This window comes from Hippocampus zosterae, chromosome 2 (genome assembly GCF_025434085.1).
Source record: "Hippocampus zosterae strain Florida chromosome 2, ASM2543408v3, whole genome shotgun sequence".
Lineage (NCBI taxonomy): Eukaryota > Metazoa > Chordata > Actinopteri > Syngnathiformes > Syngnathidae > Hippocampus > Hippocampus zosterae.
The window spans coordinates 30,268,628-30,292,765 of NC_067452.1; the positions used below are offsets into that span (position 1 = coordinate 30,268,628).

General features: G+C 45.2%; 1 protein-coding gene and 1 long non-coding RNA gene across 3 annotated transcripts in view; both read left to right on the forward strand.

The window, feature by feature from the left end:
- The window catches only part of lamb2l (laminin, beta 2-like), a 59,085-nt gene that overhangs the window by 34,165 nt on the left and 782 nt on the right, over window positions 1-24,138 (forward strand). For both annotated transcript variants that reach the window (XM_052059392.1, XM_052059391.1), the window contains exons 26-34: window positions 488-860; window positions 2,306-2,490; window positions 2,563-2,810; window positions 3,041-3,256; window positions 3,342-3,486; window positions 4,329-4,536; window positions 4,966-5,107; window positions 5,186-5,362; window positions 5,527-5,692. In XM_052059392.1, the coding sequence (XP_051915352.1) occupies window positions 488-860; window positions 2,306-2,490; window positions 2,563-2,810; window positions 3,041-3,256; window positions 3,342-3,486; window positions 4,329-4,536; window positions 4,966-5,107; window positions 5,186-5,362; window positions 5,527-5,692 (1,860 nt within the window). The remainder of the gene's footprint in view (window positions 1-487; window positions 861-2,305; window positions 2,491-2,562; window positions 2,811-3,040; window positions 3,257-3,341; window positions 3,487-4,328; window positions 4,537-4,965; window positions 5,108-5,185; window positions 5,363-5,526; window positions 5,693-24,138) is intronic.
- On the forward strand, window positions 5,699-23,781 carry LOC127596753 (uncharacterized). The gene is made up of 2 exons (XR_007961538.1): window positions 5,699-6,058; window positions 23,570-23,781. It is a non-coding gene; the product is annotated as an uncharacterized LOC127596753 (long non-coding RNA).

Sequence of the window (24,138 nt, forward strand, 5' to 3'; positions counted from 1 at the left end):
ATGCCCTCTGTACTGTGCGGTCGATTCGCTAATCACTCGATCACCGGGCCGCCCACAGTCCAAAATAAAACTGAAAATATGTTTTTGCTTCTCTCCCAATGCAGAAATATTGTCACAGTTTGCCCTCACATTTACTATTGTGTATAAATCCCCAAAGCTGTGTTTTCTGACCATTTGTGCTTGAGGGTATATTTGTTTGCCTTTGTGTGATGTCATGTTAGTTTTGTTTGCTTGTTTTTGGCAGGGTTCTGATGGTTTATGATCCTCTCGATTTGAAATGTTTTCCTGCCATCTTCTGGCATGTACACGCAATTACAAACCCTTTTGTTTGGGGTTTCAATTAATTGTGGATGATTCACTATGCTGAGTTCCTGTCCCCTGTGAATAGCAAGGGGGTTCACTATATCAAGATTAAAAAGGAGAGAGATTTTCTCGCTCTATCTAATCTCTAACTGAACAAAAACATTTTTTTTGCTCCCTACTTCAGAGTGTAACTGCCATCCTCAGGGCTCAGAAGTAGCACAGTGTGACCGGACCAGCGGAGCGTGCCAGTGCAAGGAGGGAGCTGCAGGGAAACGCTGTGACGAATGTGCCCGCGGCTTCACTGGTGTTTTCCCCGAATGCGTGCAGTGCCACGCCTGTTTCCAATTGTGGGACGACGTGGTGTGTCAGCTCAAACGCGACCTGGAGCACATCCAGCACACCGCTAACAAGATCCTGGAAAGTGGCGTCACACCCGGAGTCAGCGATGCTCGTATCAAAGAGCTGGAGGAGAAGCTGAAGGAGGTGCAGGATCTGATTGGTAATGAGGACAGTGAAAGAATCCACCAACTGCTTGGGCAAAGCATTGATGACCTAAGGTGAGCGTGATCCTCTGTCCATCATTGAAAAACATTCAATAAAGAGTGAGTGGACTTAGTGAGATAGTCTATGTAAGTCAACCACTGGTGATGGACCGGCCTGGCCAGTAAATATGAAAATCCGTGTATAATTGACACCCACTGAAATGCATTGGAAATACTTTTTTTTTTCACGAAGAAAAGAACGGGGGGAGAAATGAAAAAATCTTGGAAAACCAAACGGAAATGGGGAACGATATTTAAAAATTGCAAATAAATTCATGAATATCTTTATTCAAGGGCGTCGAAAGTAGTACTATGAAAGTAGAACTGCACCTTGTTCTGTACAACCACAATTTCATTCACCCTGGTCAATTTCCAATTTGGTCAACCTTCATCCATCCATTTTCGACAAGGCTTAGCTTCAGTAGAGGTGAGCTGGAACCTCTCCACCCTGGACTGGATGCCAGCCCATAGCAGGTCACATGTACACAAATTCACAAACATATTCATATCTATGGGCAATATACAGTCTTCAATTAATGTAATGCGTGTTTGTGGAGAAAACTAGATGCAAGCCCGGGGAGGACATGGAAATGCCACACAGACAGGACAAACCAGAGATTTGAACCTCAGAATGATTTTGTTGCCTTTTCAACACAAAATAATTGCTTCCACGTTCTAAACTTTTGCCACAATAAAATCTGTATTAACTGCCTAGACAAGGTTTGAAGTGATGTTTTAGGACTATTATTAAAAATTTTACAAATGTAAAAAGTGAACAATTCCAACGAGAACCATATGCGTCACTTCGTAACATGAACTGTTCCAAGTTTAAAATGAAAATAACCCACTTATTTAATGTAAAACAATAAAGCATTAGTATATTATATCTTTCGATCACAGTGCATTGTAGCTAGCAATCAACTGTTAGCTAATGAGCTTACCTTGCTCTCCAAAATCACAAACAGACGGACCCAAATAAACACCAGTCACTGAACAAATCATAATACTTTGGTCACGATTCTAGCTGGCCAATACTGAAACAGTAACAGCAGGTACAAAACTACCATAATAACACCCTCGCACACGAGACATCGCATCTCAAAGTGTTCATCCCACGTTAATAAAATAAATTTCATCAGAACCAGTCATAACATTACATAACCGCTTTTGCATTTTAATGAGTGGGTTGACTTGATGCAAAACTTTTTTTTCTCATGTTCCTCTTCTCTTTTTTTGTTGTCATAATAGCAAAATGCTCAGACGTAGATATTCAAATCATTCGTTTGAAGTTGGTTGAATGGGACCCGACTGATTAATTGGCTGGCCGATTAAATCGGCCATTTAATTCAAACATTGGCCAAAATAATTGGTCAAGTGGCTACTTGCTTTCTTGATGTACTCGTTATGTACGGTATATATTTTTATTTGATTAGCTAAGGTCAGTCATGTGCGTGTTTCAGGGCAGAGATTGCGTTGACCGACGGGCGTCTGATGGGTGTCGCACGAGAACTCAACACAACAGCAGAGGATGATGATGCACTGAGACGGACTCTGAGCGACATGGAGCGACAGCTGATGGACATAAACGCCACGGTTGCTTCTAAACAGCAGCAGATAGACGACTACCTCACCTCAGGATTTTCAGGTAGCAAATTCACATCAACTGACCACCAGTGAAAGCATTTAATACCGATATCACCAATATGTGTCGTGACAGATCAGTTCAAAAAAGTGAAGCTATACTATCAGGAATCATCAGAGGCAGAGGAGAAATGCAACACGTCGGTGTCTGGTCCCCTCAGTCCCGTTGAACAGTCCAAACAAACTCGCTCCCTCATTGAAAACTTGTTGAATACGACGGAAGATAAGTTCCTCCACGCCATGGCAGCGCAGAATAAATCTATAGAGGAACTGCAACAGAAAGCCCATGAGCTGAACCATAAGGTCCATCACCTGAGTAACCAGGTAAGCGGAGGATTGTTTTTGGGGGCCACTCACACTTTGCAGAGGAAGTTCACATTTGCACAATTTAATATTCTTAACTGTCATTCAAGTGCCAAACACATGTTAATCATCATGTGGTTAAAAAACTACATTTAGCTTCCGTGGGTGCATGCCAGCCCTTTTTTTTTTTGGTGGTGCCTTAGGTAGGGTTGGCTTGATGGATCAAGCACTGCAAGCATTTTGTCCTCCAGGTGTGTGGCGGCCACAGCAATGCCAGTGTCAATGGCAGCTGCGAAGACAGTCCGTGTGGTGGCGCTGGTTGCCGTGACAACCAGGGCAACCATGTATGCGGAGGGGATGGATGCAATGGGACAGTGAGTGCTTCTCTAGCTGCGTTAAGTCACGCGAAGAATGCCACCAACGCCCTAGAAGCTGCTAATGAGGAACTCCACAACGTGGCCAAAAAGGTAATGGATGTCCTGTTTAATGTCGTATCCGTCCATTTGGTTTTGTTTCATGTATTATGATTTTTTTTGTTGTCTCTGTGTGCAGCTCCAAGATATAGCGTCTTTGAGCCAAGATGTGAGGAATCAGGCCATGAACACCCTGGAGAGAGCCGAGAAGAACAAAGATGACTTTGAAAACTCAAACAGGAAGCTCAAAGAGTTCATCAAGAAGATCAAAGATTTCCTCACTGGTATGGTTATGTTGAAACCCTTTTTTGGTCTTGAGTTTGATAGTTTGCTAGCAGTAATTCATTTGTTTTTTGAAAACCATTCAGTATGTTTACATGGTATTACAGGAAATGTATTGTTGATTTATTGTTTGCATGCGTGAAACTTTCAGGATACATCTAAACACATTGGTGTGACAAAAACCATACTGCATGACACAGGTGTCAAATTCAAGGCCTGACGGCCAGATCTGGCCCGCCACATCATTTTATGCGGCCCGCGAAAGCAAATCAAACATGTCAACTACCATGATGGCTGCTAAAATCTCGAATAAAATTGTCAATTGTGATAAATAAGAGACATTGATAGCATTTCCTTTTTACCAAACCCCTCATTACAGTAACAAAAACAATAGTTAAATAAACTGTTATTATTGACTTTTATGTGGTTTCAGTCATAACGGCCCTCCAAGGGAAACGGTAACTAAAATGTGGCCCATGACAAACATTTGTTTGACACCCCTGCTGTATATCATCAAATTAGACTGGACTAAGGATAACTTCACATGATTTGATCAAGACGTCGCCCTCGCATGCACTGCAGCCTGCAAGATTGTCCAAATCAGTATTAAAATAAATAATATGTATGCAATGGCAATGGACCGAGTTTGAAAAAAAAACATGAACTGATTCACCAAACTACAGTTGTGAACACGCTCAAAGATGAACATTCATTTCTCCACAGCAAGTACAGGTTTATCAGCCTCGAGCCTTTTGTGCAACTACGAAAAAGAAGCATGTGGCCAGTTACTTGAAGGAATCTCATCTTTGTTTTTTTTTCTTGTATATTCCTCCATGTGTTCTAGAGGAGGGAGCAGATCCGGAGAGCATTGAGAAGGTGGCCCTGCAGGTCTTGTCCATTAAGCTGCCGGTCAACAAAACCACAGTGGACACAATGATCATGCAGATAAAGGACAGCCTTTCCAACATCACCAACATCAACAACATCATCAATGATACATCCCAGCACATCAGTCAAGCCAAGCAACTTTTGGAAAAAGCAAAAGAGGCCAAGTAAGGACACTGCTCCTCAACTCATAGATTGGCAGCCATTTTTCAGACATTCCGTACTAGAAAAAATATGATTGTATCAGAAGCATAACAGTGAAGTCAGTATTTATTTGAGTACAGTATTCCAACTTGGCTGAAGTGAGACATTGGCGTTTCCGTAGTTTGCACTCGCTGTTACAGCTTCCCGCATTCAGATAAGGAGATGCGCAGCAACATGAGCCACAATTATCTTCAAAACAATGGGGGCATGCAGGGGCTGTGGATTGTTAAAGTTCATGTGTAAAATAGCAAAAATCGTATTGGCACCTTACACGCCCTGTGTCTTGCGGGTCCTACTCATCCATCCCTGTGCTCTGAATGTTTTTTTCCCAGTTACTGCAAGAACTACACACTCATATACCAATGCAGCAAAAAATGTTTTACATTTTGCAGGAGTCGAGCTGAGGTTGTGAAAGATGCAGCCAATGCTACAAAGACGGCCTTGGACCTGTCTGAGAAGGCGATCGAAAAAGCAAGAAGTGCCCTGAAAGAGACTTTGGACAACCTGAACGGCACCAGGAGCGTCACTTTTGAGGTGCGGAGCGTTATAGCGTAGAGATACTTTATTGTTTTTTCCAGGTTCATACCATATTTGTGTGTCACTTCTCTGCAGGTGGATGAGAGGTTAACACAGCTGGAGAACAAGCAAATGGAGGTCATGATGCGTTTAAACAACCTCTCCACAAACATTGAAGCACTGAGAAACAAAACTGAGCTGAACAGGGAGATGGCGAAAGGCGCCAAAGCTTTGGCTGACAACGCCACACTCCAAGCGGTGTCACTTGGGCAGGTAGGAATGGCGATGGGGAATCCATTTGTAGGTTTCGGATTCAAGAAAATGTTCACCATGGTGTGGTTTGAAGTGACAAAAATTACCCCTCATGCCATTGTTAATTTATTCCAAAACTGTGATCAAGTGATACTTTCCAAAGTCCAACCAGCATTTGCTTTCAGAGCCTCAACGACACAGAGAGGCGCTACCGTGAGCTGCGAGAGAAGGTTGACTCTCTCGGGAGCGGCTCTCAGGGCTTGAACGCCATCAACCAGAAGGCTAAGGAGCTCAAGAAGGAGGCGGAAGAGCTCCTCAACAAAGCTAACATGGGCATGGAGCAGCTCAAGAGTGAGTCCAACACTGTGGTGCACTCGTCTGCAGTCATCAGATGGAAAATAAAACAAACAAACAAGCTTGGTTACTGTAATGGCCTTTACCCTGCCGTCGAAAGTCTTTCATTTAGTGAATACTGTACATCTAATCATAGTTGTGCTGATAAGTTTGCATACCCTAGCAGAATATGTCAATTATTGACAATTTTTCGGAGGATATGACTGATGACTGAATAGGGACCTTAGAGTTTTCTTCATTACTATCCTTCCGAGAATAGCAGCATAACATGAGTAATCGATGCCATGCCTGAAAATCTTATTATAACTGCCTAAATGCCCTGAAAGTAAGTGTGTGTGTGTGTGTGTGTGTGTGTGCGTGTGTGTGTGTGTTTGTACGGCTATACTTGTGAGGACCACTGTGATTATAAGACCAACGTAGTGAGGACATTTTTGACAAGTGAGGACATTTAGGCCAGTCCTCACAAGTTTTTCATTCTAAAGGCCTCTAGAGGGTTTATATAGGCATCTCTCAAAGTTTCAGAGAGGTCCTCACAAATATACCAAAAATGATTTTTTGTGTGTATTTTCATTTAAATTCAATACACACACTTTTTACTCACTACCGCCACCTATTGATTTCTGAAATATTTTTGTTCCAACAAAACTGAAACTATAGAAAACAGTCTCATGGGCTTATTAGAAAGTAAAACAATGATGTATTTTTTTATTATATCTAATATTTGTCTAAGTTTAACTTTTTTAACAAACATCTTGTTATGAAATAGAACTTGTTATGCAAACCCAAATCTGGAATATGGCCTCAGACCCACCCGAAATTACACCTTAAATCAAACCACTAAATAAAAAACCTAAAATAATTTAGTGAAGTACACACTTATTCCATTTGTGACATATTGAGGTTTTAGTTGTCATTTCATAGCTCCACATTTGTAATTTGAAGTGCACATTTCTAACATTAAGCAAAGCTCTCTGTGAGTATTTTTACTGAGTAATGTTTTATATTCTATTGTATACTACTGATGGAACTATTATTTACTATTATATTTAGGGCATCAGTCTCATCTTTTCCATAAGGACACAAGGACAGAGGTGGCAGAATAAATGTGCACTCAATTGTATTAGTATTACTTTTGAAAAATATGACATGTAAAAAAAAAGAGTCCTTGAATAAGAGTAAATATGTACATAGTGGGGCAGCCCGGTAGTCCAGTGGTTAGCACGTCGGCTTCACAGTGCAGAGGTACCGGGTTCGATTCCAGCTCCAGCCTCCCTGTGTGGAGTTTGCATGTTCTCCCGGGCGTGGGTTTTCTCCGGGTGCTCCGATTCCCTCCCACATTCCAAAAACATGCGTAGCAGGCTGATTGAACACTCTAAATTGTCCCTAGGTGTGAGTGTGAGCGTGGATGGTTGTTCATCTCTGTGTGCCCTGCGATTGGCTGGCAACCGATTCAGGGTGTCCCCCGCCTACTGCCCGAAGACAGTTGGGATAGGTTCCAGCACCCCCCGCGACCCTAGTGAGGATCAAGCGGCTCGAAAGATGAATGAATGAATGTACGTAGTGAAAGAATCACAAGTACTGAGTAATTGGTGAGGAACTTCTTATTTATATTTTCAAACTACCACATTAAATAGAAATAGGAAAGTGCAATTAAATTAAAAAAGTTAAAGCTGTAAGCATATTTACGCCCTCAGGCATGTCGGAGTTCTCATTGTAACATACATTCAGTCATTTTCCGATCCGTTTTATCCCCACAAGGGTCACGGGGGGTGCTGGAGCCTATCCCAGCCGTCTTCGGTCAGTAGGCAGGGGACACCCTGAACCGGTTGCCAGCCAATCGCAGGGCACACACAGACAAACAACCATCCGCGCTCACACTCACCACCGAGGGACAATTTGGATTGTTCAATTAGCCTGCCATGCATGTTTTTGGAATGTGGGATCTGGAGAGAACCCACACAGACCTGGGGAGAACATGCAAACTTCACACAGGGTGGCCGGAGCTGAAATTGAACCTGGTACCTCTGCACTGTGAGGTCAACACGCGGACCACTAGTTCACCAGGCCGCTCCCCAGAAAATCCATCCATCCATCCATCATCTACCGCTTATCTGGGGCCGGGTCGCGGGGGCAACAGCTTTAGCAGGGAAGCCCAGACTTCTCTCTCCCTAGCTACTTCTTCCAGCTCTCTCCGGGGGATCCCGAGTCGTTCCCAGGCAAGCTGGGTGACATAGTCTCTCCAGCGTGTCCTGGGTCTTCCTCTGGGTGTCCTCCCGGTGGGACATGACCGGAACACCTCACCGGTGAGGCGCTCAAGAGGCATCCGAATCAGATGCCCAAGCCACCTCATCTGGCTCCTCTCGATGTGGAGGAGAAGCGGCTCGACTCTGAACCCCTCCCGGATGACTGAGCTTCTCACCTTATCTCTAAGGGAGAGCCCGGACACCCTCCGGAGAAAACTCAATTCGGCCGCTTTTATCCGGGATCTCGTTCTTTCGGTCACGACCCATAGCTCGTGACCATAGGTGAGGGTTGGGACGTAGATCGACCGGTAAATTGAGAGCTTCGCCCTTTGGCTCAGCTCCTTCTTCACCACGACAGACCGATACAACGTCCGCATCACAGCAGACGCTGCACCGATCCGCCTGTCAATCTCCCGCTCCCTCCTACCCCCACTCGTGAACAAGACCCCAAGATACTTGAACTCCTCCACTTGGGGTAAGATCTCTTCCCCGACCCGGAGGGGGCACTCCACCCTTTTACGACTGAGGACCATGGTTTCAGATTTGGAGGTGCTGATTCTCATCCCAACCGCTTCACACTCGGCTGCGAAACGCTCCAGTGAGAGTTGGAGAGCCCCGTTTGAAGGAGCCAACAGCACCACATCATCTGCAAAAAGCAGGGATGCAATACTGAGGCCCCCAAAACGGACCCCCTCAACGCTTCGGCTGCGCCTAGAAATTCTGTCCATAAAGGTTATGAACAGAATCAGCGACAAACGGCAGCCTTGGCGGAGTCCTACCCCCACTGGAAACGATTCCGACTTACTGCTGGCAATGCGAACCAAACTCTGACATCGGTGGTATAGTGACCGAACAGCCCGTATCAGGGGGTTCGGTACCCCATACCCACGAAGCACTCCCCACAGAACTCCCCGAGGGACACGGTCAAACGCCTTCTCCAAGTCCCCAAAACACATGTAGACTGGTTGGGCGAATTCCCACATACCCTCAAGGACCCTGCTAAGGGTGTAGAGCTGGTCCACTGTTCCACGGCCGGGACGAAAACCACACTGCTCCTCCTCAATTGGCGGTTCGACTTCCTGACGGACCCTCCTCTCCAGCACCCCTGAATAGACCTTACCAGGGAGGCTGAGGAGTGTGATCCCTCTGTAGTTGGAACACACCCTCCGGTCCCCCTTTTTAAAAAGAGGGACTACCACCCCGGTCTGCCAATCCGGAGGCACTCTCCCTGTTGACCACGCGATGTTGCAGAGGCGTGTCAACCAGGACAGCCGCACAACATCCAGAGCCTTGAGGAACTCCGGGCGGATCTCATCCACCCCTGGGGCCCTACCACCGAGGAGCTTTTTAACCACATCGGTGACTTCAACCACAGAGATAGGAGAGCCCACCTCAGAGTCCCCAGGCTCTGCTTCCTCCAAGGAAGGCGTGTTGGTGGAGTTGAGGAGGTCTTCGAAGTACTCTGCCCACCGGTTCACAACGTCCCGAGTCGAAGTCAGCAGCGCCCCATCCCCGCTGTACACAGTGTTAGTGGTGCACTGCTTCCCCCTCCTGAGACGTCGGATGGTTGACCAGAATTTCCTCGAAGCCGTCCGGAAGTCGGCTTCCATGGCCTCGCCGAACTCTTCCCACGCTCTGGTTTTTGCCTCGGCGACCACCGAAGCCGCGGTCCGCTTGGCCAGTCGATACCCGTCAGCTGCCTCTGGGGTCCCACAGGCCATAAAGGCTCGATAGGACTCCTTCTTCAGCTTGACGGCATCCCTTACTGCTGGTGTCCACCAGCGAGTACGGGGGTTGCCGCCACGACAGGCACCAACCACCTTACGGCCACAACTCAGATTGGCCGCCTCAACAAGAGAGGCACGGAACATGGGACTCGGACTCAATGTCCCCCGTCACCCCCGGAACATGGGAAAAGCTCTGTCGGAGGTGGGAGTTGAAACTCCTTCTGACAGGGGATTCCGCCAGATGCTCCCAACAAACCCTCACTATACGTTTGGGTCTGCCAGGACGGACCGGCATCTTCCCCCACCATCGGAGGCTACTCACCACCAGGTGGTGATCAGTTGACAGCTCCGCCCCTCTCTTCACCCGAGTGTCCAGAACATGCGGCCGCAAATCCGATGATACAACTACAAGGTCGATCATCGAACTGCGGCCTAGGGTGTCCTGGTGCCAAGTGCACATATGGACACCCTTATGCTTTAACAAGGTGTTCGTTATGGACAATCCGTGACGAGCACAGAAGTCCAATAACAAAACACCACTCGGGTTCTGATCGGGGGGGCCGTTCCTCCCAATCACGCCCCTCCAGGTATCACTGTCATTCCCCACGTGAGCATTGAAGTCCCCCAGCAGAACAAGGGAGTCCCCAGCAGGAGTACTCTCCAGCACACCCTCCAAGGACTCCAAAAAGGGTGGGTATGCTGAGCTGCTGTTTGGTGCATATGCACAAACAACAGTCAGGACCCGTCCACCCACCCGAAGGCGGAGGGAGGCAACCCTCTCGTCTACCGGTGTGAACCCCAATGTACAGGCACTGAGGCGGGGGGCAATGAGTATGCCCACACCTGCTCTGCGCCTCTCACCGTGAGCAACTCCAGAGTGGAAGAGAGTCCAACCCCTCTCGAGAGAACTGGCAGCAGAACCCAGGCTGTGTGTGGAGGCAAGTCCGACTATATCCAGTCGGAAATTCTCTGCCTCACACACCAGCTCGGGCTCCTTCCCTGCCAGAGAGGTGACATTCCATGTCCCAAAAGCTAGCTTCTGCAGCCGAGGATCGGACCGCCAGGGTCCCCGCCTTTGGCTGCCGCCCAGCTCACATTGCACCCGACCCATTTGGCCCCTCTCATGGGTGGTGAGCCCATGGGAAGGGGGGCCCACGTTGCCTCTTCGGGCTGTGCCCGGCCGGGCCCCATGGGTGTAGGCCCGGCCACCAGGCGCCTGCCAACGAGCCCCACCTCCAGGCCTGGCTCCAGAAGGGGGCCCCGGTGACCCGCGTCCGGGCAAGGGAAACCTAGATCCATTTATTGTATTCATCATTGGGGTCTTTGAGCCGTGCTTTGTCTGGCCCCTCACCTAGAACCTGTTTGCCATGGGTGACCCTGCCAGGGGTATAAAGCCCCAGACAACTTAGCTTCTAGGATCATTGGGACACACAAACCCCTCCACCACGGTAAGGTGACGACTCACGGAGGGCCCCAGAAAATCCAATTCATTTTATTCTGCTTTGGACATTGGAACTGGAAAATATGACTTGCATTCAATAAGTAAAGAATTCCAATTCCAAGAAACCAAGAAACGATTAAATTCCATGTTAGAGTTTGGAATTATGTTGCTTTAAAAACAATTGTAAATTTTTAAGTCAGTTTAAATATACTGTGTGTGCGGTTGTGTTTGTGAACATATATATAATTTTATTTGCTGTAATTATTTTAGGAGTATGTGACATTGGTGATCCTCGTTACTCAAATACTGTATGTAGATGTTGCTCAAAATTTATCATGCTCTTCTTCACATCAGACCTCAAAGTTCACCAAGGCTGTGGGAACTTTGATAATTGACTTAATCATTGGCCATGAAGGGGAGCGGCTGTTACCTGCTCCAAAACGAAGTTTTTGAAGCACCCCTCCCCCCAGACATGAGTTTGTTTACATTTCATTTAGCAGAGCTGCGCAGAAGCCAGCCACAACGCTTTGCAAGAAAAAAATGAGTTAGGTACTGTATTGCAGAAGTGTCCCCAGCATATCCAATTTATTTCATTCATCTTTGGACATTGAAACTGGAAAATATGACTTGCATTCAATAAGTAAATAATTGTTTCATCTAAATTCCATATTAGAGTTTGGAATTATGTTGCTTTAAAAACAATTGTAAAATTGTAAGTCAGTTTAAATATACTGTGTGTGCGCGGAGTATGTGACATTGGTGAGCCTAGTTACTCAAATACTGTATGTAGATGTTGCTCAAAATTTATCATGCTCGCCTTCACAGCAGACCTCAAAGTTCAAAAAGGCTATGGCAATTTTGATAATTGACTTAGTCATTGTCCATGAAGAGGAGAGGCTGTTACCTGCTCCAAAACGAAGTTTTTTCTGCACCCCTCCCCCCAGACATGAGTTTGTTTACATTTCAATTAGCAGAGCTGCGCAGAAGCCAGCCACAACGCTTTGCAAGAAAAAATGAGTTAGGTACTGTATTGCAGAAGTGTCCCCAGCATATCCAATTTGTTTCATTCTGCTTTGGACATTTCAACTGGATCATTATGATTTGCATCCAATAAGTAACAACAGTAAGTATTCTTTAGTAAGAAATCATGTTTGCGTTGCTCAATCAGTCTTGATAACAGAATTTCCTTATGTGGGACATGACTACGGTACACGTCCTTTATGAACATGCAAGTGTGTTAACAAAATACATGTGTAAGAACACAAGCAGTAAAATGCAAAAATATATGCCCCAACAACACAAATAACACAAAAACGGCAGTATACAGTACAGGTATATGAACAAAATACATTATAACAAGAGTAGTCACAAAATGAGGGCTCTTTGCTCCAAAATGAGACCTATAACAGCTGGTGGCTTTTCTTTCCAATCACTCACTATCTCGAACTTGACCTCCCCTCGATCACCACCCAAGACAGCGTTGCTCAGCTGATGTTGTGCAACAAATGTCTGAAGGCATCCACGGGACCCTTCAAAGTCCTCCATGCCCATAGCGCGATGGAACTCGCCTTCTCTCTGATTAGCGCTCCAGTTAGCGCAAATTGTTTTCAAATCTCTAAATGACCTTTTCAAATCTCTAAATTACCTCGTGCCACCTTACCTCGCTGACCTCATCTGGTCTGCGGACCAGACATTATTAGAAGGACCAAGAACTAAACTGAGGCTCAGAGGGGATGGAGCCTTTTCTGTTGCTGGTCCCTCTCTCTGGAATGACCTCCCACTGAACATTCGGCAAGCCTCCTCGCTGCCCATCTTCAAAACGCGCCTCAAAACTCACTTGTATTCTTTGGCATTTGACTCACCATGACTTAGATTTGTTCTTGGTTTTGCTGTTCGGTGCTTTCTACCGTATTTATTACAGACTGCGTTACTGTTTGTTGTATATGTTAAATTGCTCCATGTAAAGCACTTTGTATGCAGCGCTGGCTGTTTGAAAGTGCTCTATAAATAATGTTGAGTTGAGTTAGCATGATAGCAGGTCAAGCATTCCAGGAAACGTTCATTTACTCTACAGTCCGTCGAGCCACAAGCAACTTGCTTTGAGCATCTAATCGGATGCATTCCATGTTCTCTTCCACAGTCATTACCATTCCTTTGTTTGGATGCAACGATCGACAGGACGTAAATGTAAATGAATGGAATAGAAAGTCGTTCACGATTCCAGTAAACTCATGCTAATAGAGAGATTCTGCTGTTTTTGTGCCAAAGAGAGTAAAAAGTGGTGCAGACAGTTATTCCGCGGTATCGAACGGGACTTGCTTGAGTTTGCTCTAATTTGAGCTTCCGTATGGCTTCCAGGTTCCATTTATCGGAACGTTCGTCCGTTGTTATGAATCGATCACTAATGTAATATCCATCCATCCATATTCCACCGCTTATCCAAGGTCGGGTCACAGGGGCAGCAGCTTTAGCAGGGAAGCCCAGACTTCCCTCTCCCCAGCCACTTCTCCTAGCTCTTCCCGGGGATTCTGAAACGTTCCCAGGCCAGCTGAGTGACACAGTCTCTCCAGCGTGTCTTGGGTTGTCCCCGGGGCCTCCTGCCGGTGGGACATGCCCGGAACACCTTTAAAACTCATTTCGGCCGCTTGTATCTGGGATCTCATTCTTTCGGTCACGACTCATTGCTCATGACAGTAGATGAGGGTTGGAACGTAGATCAACCGGTAAATTGAGAGCTTCGCCCTTTGGCTCAGCTCCTTCTTCACCACGACTGACCGATACAAAGCGCGCAGAGCAAGCAGCAGCCGCTTCACCGCTGCGCCTGTCGATCTCTCATTCCCTCCTGCCCTCACTTGCAAACAAGACCCCAAAATACTTAAACTCCTCCACTTGGGACAAGATCTCCTCCCCGACCCGGAGAGAGAACTCCACCCTTTTCCGACTGATTTTCATCCCAACCACTTCATACTCAGCTGCGAAACGCTCAAGTGAGAGTTGAAGGGCCCTGCTTGAAAGAGCCAACAGTCCCACATCATCTGCAATAAGCAGAGATGTAATACTGAGGCCACCAAAATGGACCCCCATCAACACTTACACTGCGCCTAGAAATTGCCAATGTCCGTAAAGTTTATGAACAGAATCGATGACAAAGGGCAGCCTTGGCGGAGTCCAACCCTCACTGGAAACGATTCTGACTTACTGCCGGTAATGTGAACCAAATTCTGACATCTGTGGTGGAGGGACCAAAGTGCCCGCATCAGGGGATTCGGTACCTCATACTCCTGAAGCAATCATATAATGTAATATCGTACTCAAATGTGTAATGCATAGATTTTTATTCTGGGTGAGGGAATTTTCGTTTGACAGAAGTCCATAGATGGCAATACTTACTGTAATTATGTTTCATTGAACAATTATAATATTTAAGTCTGGTTTAAAAAATATGAACAGGTATATACATTTGTGTTATTACAGTTGCTGAAACATATAGATGTTGCTTGAAATTTATCATGCTCCCCTCAAAACAGACCGCAGAGTAAAATAAAAGTTAAAGGCTGAGCAATTTTAGTTTATCGTTGGCCATGAAGGGGGGAGGGGCTGTTCCCAGCTCCAAACCCTCGCAGTTGCACTGTTTGAACCTAGTTTATTCAGCTCCCCTCCCCCACACTAGTTTGAGCACGTGATCAATTAGGAGCGCGGTTCCTACAGCAGCAACAAAGCTTTGCAAGAAGAGTTGAGTGTTGCAGTCGTGTCCCCAGAAAATCTAATTCGTTTTATTCTGCTTTGGACATCGAAACTGTATAATACGAATTGCATCCAATAAGTAAATAATAATGATGTTTCATCACAATTCCATATTAGCATTTGGGAATAATGTTGCTTTCAGAACAATTACAATATTTTAAGTCGTTTTTAAAATATGTGTGTGTGTGTATATACTGTATATATATACAGTATGTATATACACACATTTTAGGAGTACATGACATTGGTGTAAACAAGATTTCATAAAATATGTTGATATTGCTTGACATTTACTATGCCCCACTTCAAAACGGACCTCAGAGGAAAAGTGAAGGAGTTTTGGTTATGAAGGGGCGGGGCTGTTTTCACACCCCAAAACGTCACAGTTACGTTGCAGGAAACGAGTTTCTACAGCTACCCTCCCCCACATCACTCTCGCTGACCATCAATTAGGAAACGCGCGCTTTGCTACCTGCACAAAAGGAAGGCGTTGAGAAGAGTGAGCGTACGAGTCAGCATCATCGAGAAAACCCCAGAAAGTGACAAATACTTCAGAATTAAAGCAGGTAAGACACTCAAGTTTTGAATATTTTCTTACAAGTTAGTTATTCTAAGTAATTCGGGCAGGCTCAAAGGTTCGTGTTATATCAGCATTAGAGTGAAACCAACTATATGAATAACTCTACTATGCTGTACCTAAGGAGTTGTCACCAAGATAGAAAGTTTCCTCTCAAACAATAAACTTTCAATAGGCCGTCAGACACACAATACAGCGCCACAGAATAGGTCGTTGGTGTGGTAAAATCAAGTTTTAACACCACCCCCCCCCCCCCCCCCGCCGCCATCGTCTCGCCGTCGTCGTCGCCATTTTAGTTGAGCAGAAAATTAGTTGCAAATGACCCAGCGTCTTTCGCCGCCGCCGCCATCTTAGTTGAGCAGAGAATTAGATGCAAATGGAACCAGTGTCTTTCCATATACAGAAAGTAACTGCAAAAAGACGATGTAAAATACCAAGCAATTTACAGATAACAAAGTGGGTTGAACGAAATATTATACTGTGAACCATTATCAACACAAAAGTTAAAATAAAAAAAATAATAAAGGTTAAATGTGTCGATCACCAAAACCTATGCATTTTGGGCTGAAAAACCCCCCACTTATATGAGGAGAGATGCATATTTTCTATGTTTGTTAAGCTTTCTACTATTTTATGGGGACATTTTGATGATTTTTTTTGTGGCAACATATATTGTCACTGTCATCAACCTTTGCGATTTGTAACCACACTCGCTCATCGTTTATTGATCCCAAATATCCTTATTGGCAAAGCCGAATTAGTGGTGATTGAAACTTTGACTTTTCAAACGTCAAACCAGTTATTGGCCCAGGCTTATAAAAACACACTAGTGATGCATTCTCAGCATGAATCTTAACCTTATCATACTCATATCAACTTAGTGATTAGACGTTAATCGGCAAATTAGTGGATGAATGTTGATGTAATTCAAGGAGAGAAAAAAATGCTCTGGCGTGCAGAGATTTAGTGAATATGCGTTCATTTTAGTCGCCACATACTAAGAGAAATTTCCTCTTCTGGGAATATAATAGGATGAACGTGGAAGGAATTCAAACAAATTTGATTAAAAAGTACACATGATGCGTTCAAAGAATTAATGTAAATATTGTAATTATATACAGAAATTGCATCTTAATAGGTGTATGAAAAGATTGACCTGGGTACAGCTCACGTGGAAAATTGTTCTCTCCGCACTCTGTGTCGGCCATCATTGTTATTGGATTGCCAAATACTTGGAAATAAGCCTCTCTTTGTGACGCAGATGATTCGCCAAATGTGTAGTGGCAACTAGTACAGTATTAAATTTACATTTATTAAGTTTTTAATTTTCTGAAATATCGATTGCTGGTATTGGCAGCCTCCACGATAACCTTAAAATAATGCCGGTATCAGCCTGATACCATTATGTGGTTTCGGCACTTACCTATCTTTGCCAAGCACTGGAAATGAGTGATATAGACATTTTTAAAAATTATAATAAGTCGACTTTTAATTGATTACCCGGTCAGTTTCAAATGCTTTATTTGCCCATATTAAACAAAATAAGTTATTTCTATAAGGTATTTCTGTTTTGCCATGTTAATGTGTTGGATTAATATTTTATCCCACAGAACTATCTTGTCATGTAAGCCTGAATTATCAGTACTATTCTCTAACATCATTAATTGCAATGGTATTTTCTGATCCTTTTTTTTTTTTAATAACAGATGGACAATCCCACTGAAGATGGTGATTATTCTGACTCAAGTCTTTTTGGATCAGATGAGGAATACAAACCAACTAAGACATCCTCTGAATCGAGTGATGACGAGGAGATATTCCATCCAAAGGCAGAAAAATTGTTCTCTTATGATACATCCAGTGAAGACTCTACAAGTCATCAGACATATGAAGCAGAGGAGCACAGTCATGTCTGCAATTCGTAAAGAAGGTAACCCATTAACCTATGTAAAAACAAAAGATGAGCAAAGAAGATCCTTCTTTAACCATAAAAGCATTTACAAAATGGGAAGGCAAACGAGTTTGGCACAGAAGTCATTATTGCTTCTACTGTGGCCAATCAAATTTAAAGATGGCAAGGCAATTGGAAAGGAAACATAAGGAATCACAAAATAAATTCTGTGGGGGGGTTTGTGAACACATAACAAAGGAACAAACTACACAATCAACTCTGAGATGGTCCAGTCTCCTACAAAAGGAAAGATGACAGAAGTACAAATGAGCACGAAAGCAACACATTCTACCCGTATGTAATCAACTCTTTTCACGCGTAGCAAGTCTACTCCTGTAGCGTTCACACGTCCCATTTAATATCGGTGCTGCCCCGCATACTAGCATTTACTCCAGAGTAAATGTTTAAACCACCTCCTGAGCAGGGTTACATTTGCTCCGTTTTAAGCTGTTTTCAGGGGCTACACTGGTGTAACTTTGTACGTGGCAACGCTCGACATGGGGGCAGTCGGCTTTTGGGTTGGGGGGGGGGGGGCAGAATGGATGAATGGACATGTCAAGAGTTTTAATTTCTCCATATTTTGTTCCGGTCAGTTGTCACGCAGTATGAGGAACATATATAAATTATATTTAATCCTTGTGTATTTTTAGCCGTTATAAATCAAATGTTTCTTGGGGGAAATAATGCGGCGTAAATTCACTCTAGCACCTAAAGCACTATGAAATGACATACAACAAAAATTTCTACTGTACAATATTACACGATCGATTACAGCAATGTTTTGGGTATTTTTGTATTTAGATTCATGTTCTTACCATTTCATTTATCAAATGCATTGCCCACACTGGACAATGTAATCTATCAATATAAAAGTTGTTTTTCGAAACCCCTGCTATTCGCGTTCAATAGAGACTAGGCTCGTTCACTGGCTGCCACTGGAATGCACTTGAAGGGGGAAGATAATTTATGGATGATAGTTATTTTGAATCAGGAATCAGTATTTTATTTCTGCCAAATATTTGCATTGGTCTAACAAAATTTAATTATGTCGGTTGGTTCACACTGACTAGCATGAAATCATACAAGATGTTCTTGTAACATTCCTTTCAAATGTTATATGTTGCCCAGTAAATCTTCTCTATTCTTAATGGAAGCACGAACTTGTATTTAATACATAATACAATGATTTGCATGTCATGTTCAACCTCTATTTAATTGGCTACACTACTATGTTGGAATTGATGGCTGCAACACGTTCCAAACAAGCTGGGACAAGGTGGTATTGGATGCAGTGCTCTCTGATAGGTCGAAGGTCATGGCCTTTGAATGTTATCTGTTTTTGGCCTTGCCGCTTACATGCACTGATTGGTCCAGATTCTCTGAACCTTTTGATATTATGGACCAAAGATGACGTAATCCCTCAATCCCTTGCAATTATACGTTGTGAAACTCTGTCCTTCAACGATTCAACTTGTGGTGACCCTCACCCAATCTTTGCTTGTGAATTCAGGATAGCTACTTTTTGACCCAATCATGGCACCCACCCATTCACAGTTAGCCTGTTCACCGGTGGGATGTGACAAACAGGGGTTTGATGAGCATTTCTCAACATTATTTTTTTTGCTAGCTGTTCCATCTTTTATGGAACGCATTACAGCCATTAAATTCTAAGTTAAATATTATTGGAAAAAATTAAATGTACCAATTTGAACATTGAATGTTGTCTTGTCTTTGTAATGCTTCACTTAAATATAGGTTGGACATGATTTGCAAATCATTGTATTCTGTTTTGATTGATGAGCATAATGTCCCAATTTCACTGGAATTGGGTTACTAAATGAATGCCTTGATAGCATATTTTTGTTCAACACTGATTTAGTAAAATGTGTCACTTTGTTCTCCTTTTCATGTGGTGGTATCGACCTTTAGCCCCAAAAAGGGAAAAGCATCTCTCCAAAAGAGGGAAGACTGAATTGGATGGTAAGCTTTGGATGAGGAACTATATCTCTTTTTTCATAATTTAACCAGTTAAAATGCATGCAACGTATTTGACAATGAGTGTCAAATCAGGGATCTCCCATTTCATTGCAGATTCGAGTCCAGGCGGGGACCCTGGCGGTCCGATCCTTGGCTGCAGAAGCTAGCTCTTGGGACATGGAATGTCACCTCTCTGGCAGGGAAGGAGCCCGAGCTGGTGTGTGAGGCAGAGAATTTCCGACTGGATATAGTCGGACTTGCCTCCACACACAGCCTGGGTTCTGGTACCAGTTCTCTCGAGAGGGGTTGGACTCTCTTCCACTCTGGAGTTGCTCACGGTGAGAGGCGCAGAGCAGGTGTGGGCATACTCATTGCCCCCCGCCTCAGTGCCTGTACATTGGGGTTCACACCGGTAGACGAGAGGGTTGCCTCCCTCCGCCTTCGGGTGGGTGGACGGGTCCTGACTGTTGTTTGTGCATATGCACCAAACAGCAGCTCAGCATACCCACCCTTTTTGGAGTCCTTGGAGGGTGTGCTGGAGAGTACTCCTGCTGGGGACTCCATTGTTCTGCTGGGGGACTTCAATGCTCACGTGGGCAATGACAGTGATACCTGGAGGGGCGTGATTGGGAGGAACGGCCCCCCCGATCAAAACCAGAGTGGTGTTTTGTTATTGGACTTCTGTGCTCGTCACGGATTGTCCATAACGAACACCTTGTTAAAGCATAAGGGTGTCCATATGTGCACTTGGCACCAGGACACCCTAGGCCGCAGTTCGATGATCGACTTTGTAGTTGTATCATCGGATTTGCGGCCGCATGTTCTGGACACTCGGGTGAAGAGAGGGGCGGAGCTGTCAACTGATCACCACCTGGTGGTGAGTAGGCTCCGATGGTGGGGGAAGATGCCGGTCCGTCCTGGCAGACCCAAACGTATAGTGAGGGTTTGTTGGGAGCGTCTGGCGGAATCCCCTGTCAGAAGGAGTTTCAACTCCCACCTCCGACAGAGCTTTTCCCATGTTCCGGGGGAGACGGGGGACATTGAGTCCGAGTGGACCATGTTCCGTGCCTCTATTGTTGAGGCGGCCAATCTGAGTTGTGGCCGTAAGGTGGTTGGTGCCTGTCGTGGCGGCAATCCCCGTACTCGCTGGTGGACACCAGCAGTAAGGGATGCCGTCAAGCTGAAGAAGGAGTCCTATCGAGCCTTTATGGCCTGTGGGACCCCAGAGGCAGCTGACGGGTATCGACTGGCCAAGCGGACCGCGGCTTCGGTGGTCGCCGAGGCAAAAACCCGAGCGTGGGAAGAGTTCGGTGAGGCCATGGAAGCGGACTTCCGGACGGCTTCGAGGAAATTCTGGTCCACCATCCGACGTCTCAGGAGGGGGAAGCAGTGCACCACTAACACTGTGTACAGTGGGGATGGGGCGCTGCTGACTTCGACTCGGGACGTTGTGAACCGGTGGGCAGAGTACTTCGAAGACCTCCTCAACTCCACCAACACGCCTTCCTTGGAGGAAGCAGAGCCTGGGGACTCTGAGGTGGGCTCTCCTATCTCTGTGGTTGAAGTCACCGATGTGGTTAAAAAGCTCCTCGGTGGCAAGGCCCCAGGGGTGGATGAGATCCGCCCGGAGTTCCTCAAGCCTCTGGATGTTGTGGGGCTGTCCTGGTTGACACGCCTCTGCAACATCGCGTGGTCAACAGGGAGAGTGCCTCTGGATTGGCAGACCGGGGTGGTAGTCCCTCTTTTTAAAAAGGGGGACCGGAGGGTGTGTTCCAACTACAGAGGGATCACACTCCTCAGCCTCCCTGGTAAGGTCTATTCAGGGGTGCTGGAGAGGAGGGTCCGTCAGGAAGTCGAGCCTCCAATTGAGGAGGAGCAGTGTGGTTTTCGTCCCGGCCGTGGAACAGTGGACCAGCTCTACACCCTAAGCAGGGTCCTTGAGGGTATGTGGGAATTCGCCCAACCAGTCTACATGTGTTTTGTGGACTTGGAGAAGGCGTTTGACCCTGTCCCTCGGGGAGTTCTGTGGGGGGTGCTTCGTGGGTATGGGGTACCGAACCCCCTGATACGGGCTGTTCGGTCACTATACCACCGATGTCAGAGTTTGGTTCGCATTGCCAGCAGTAAGTCGGAATCGTTTCCAGTGGGGGTAGGACTCCGCCAAGGCTGCCCTTTGTCGACGATTCTGTTCATAACCTTTATGGACAGAATTTCTAGGCGCAGCCGAAGCGTTGAGGGGGTCAGTTTTGGGGGCCTCAGTATTACATCCCTGCTTTTTGCAGATGATGTGGTGCTGTTGGCTCCTTCAAACGGGGCTCTCCAACTCTCACTGGAGCGTTTCGCAGCCGAGTGTGAAGCGGTTGGGATGGAAATCAGCACCTCCAAATCTGAAACCATGGTCCTCGGTCGGAAAAGGGTGGAGTGCCCCCTCCGGGTCGGGGAGGAGATCTTACCCCAAGTGGAGGAGTTCAAGTATCTTGGGGTCTTGTTCACGAGTGGGGGTAGGAGGGAGCGGGAGATCGACAGGCGGATCGGTGCAGCGTCTGCTGTGATGCGGACGTTGTATCGGTCTGTCGTGGTGAAGAAGGAGCTGAGCCAAAGGGCAAAGCTCTCAATTTACCGGTCGATCTACGTCCCAACCCTCACCTATGGTCACGAGCTATGGGTCGTGACCGAAAGAACGAGATCCCGGATACAAGCGGCTGAAATGAGTTTTCTCCACAGGGTGTCCGGGCTCTCCCTTAGAGAAAAGGTGAGAAGCTCATTCATCCGGGAGGGGCTCAGAGTCGAGCCGCTTCTCCTCCACATCGAGAGGAGCCAGATGAGGTGGCTTGGGCTTCTGATTCGGATGCCTCCTGAGCGCCTCCCCGGTGAGGTGTACCGGTCATGTCCCACCGGGAGGAGACCCAGGACACGCTGGAGAGACTGTCACCCAGCTTGCCTGGGAACGACTCGGGATCCCCCGGGGAGAGCTGGAAGAAGTAGCTAGGGAGAGGGAAGTCTGGGCTTCCCTGCTAAAGCTGTTGCCCCCGCGACCCGGCCCCGGATAAGCGGTAGATGATGGATGGATGGAAAAAAACGTACACTCAAAGAGCAGGCAAAATCTAAATTGGAGAAAAAGACAAGTACTTTTATTTTTTTTACGTATAAAATCCACATTGTAAAGCTATCACAAGGTGGTCTTTGTGAGTATCATTAAATTGCAATTGTCATCATATTTAGGGTTTCCCAGTGCAAATTTGAGGAGACCATGGAATGAAGAAGAAAAGGCTGCTGTGGAAAAACACCTGGGGAGACTTATAAAAGGGTGTCAAGCAAGAACAATGCACTGACTGCAAAATGAAAGAGCCGCAGGCCTTGGCTCAAAGAACCTGTAAAGACGTAAAGAACTTCAAGAAAAGATCTGCTTCTCGAGTTCTTCATTTTTAAATTTAAATTTTCTTGCTGGAGTATTTTTTTTTCAATTCTTTTCTACTCTTCCTGAGCAGTGTTGTTAAAAATGTTCTACTTGAGGTGAGATTTAATGTTGACATGTACTTCCACATGACATGACAAGTTTTACAATATATTTGATTTAGTTCCGTAAATTAATTGGCCAAAGCATGGGTCACTTTTATTGTAGTAGTAATTGTACAGCAATCAATCGGTTCAAGTTGTGATTGATATATAATGTATAAATGAGGAACTCTGCTTATCTTAAGTTGAAACTATCAAATTATTCATAAAACAGACTACTCACACTTTTTAAAATTAAAATACAAAATGTCTGCTGTGTAATTGCAGGTTAATAAGAGAGGAAAAACTCTGAAGGCCATACCAAAAGTTGATTTGTATGCTTAACTGCAACAAAACCAAAAAAGATAAGATATTTTAACCAAAGTCACAACAGGAGTGAGGACTTTGAATGTGCCCATTCAGAGTCCTCACTCCTGCTATGATTTCAGTTTCAAGTCTACTTTTTATTGCTCTGTTTTTTAAAGAAGTTGAAGTGGGGAAAGTAGTTGGGGTGACATCTAGTGTACAAATCTAAGACTAGTTCCTCTCTAAACCTATCAGAAAGGGTGGTCCTCACTCCCTATCTGGAGTTACCCGGACCTCACAAATATAGTCTTACAGGAATGTGTGTGTGTGTGTGTGTGTGTGTGTGTGTGTGTGTGTGTGTGTGTGTGTGTGTGTGTGTGTGTGTGTGTGTGTACATGCCCATGCACATGCAGCCAAGACTCGTAACTTCCACTAACAATCCAGACTAAACTTAGCTATACTCCCCAACATAGACACGGATCTTAGCCTAGGTGTATCCCTTCAACTGTACTTCCTTGACACCAGTTACTACTTTCCTACTAGCCAGGAGTTTGGCACCATCTTGTGGCACCTGAAAGAAACAGTACCAAATATATGAATAACTTACGATAGGTGTCTGGGGGGGGGTTAAGAATTTTACAAAACAATAAAACAAGAAAGACAAACCTTATTTCTGCTAATCACAATCTGAAGTCCCGTGAAAAAGTATTTCAGCAAAATATGATGTCATGTCTATCAGGCAAAATCCTTGCATCCCCAAACTAATTTTTCTCCCCCAAAAAACTACATGAACCATTTCATGCACCCTGTAATCTGATAACATATACAATAAACTGTCCACTGTAGTAACCGCTGTCCTTGAAAGTGTTAAATTATGACTTTGAATTGGTAAAAATGAGATCATTCGTAAAAAACAAACCAAAAAAAATACTGACCAACATAGGTTCTGACGAATAATATCAATATGTAAAAAACAAATGTC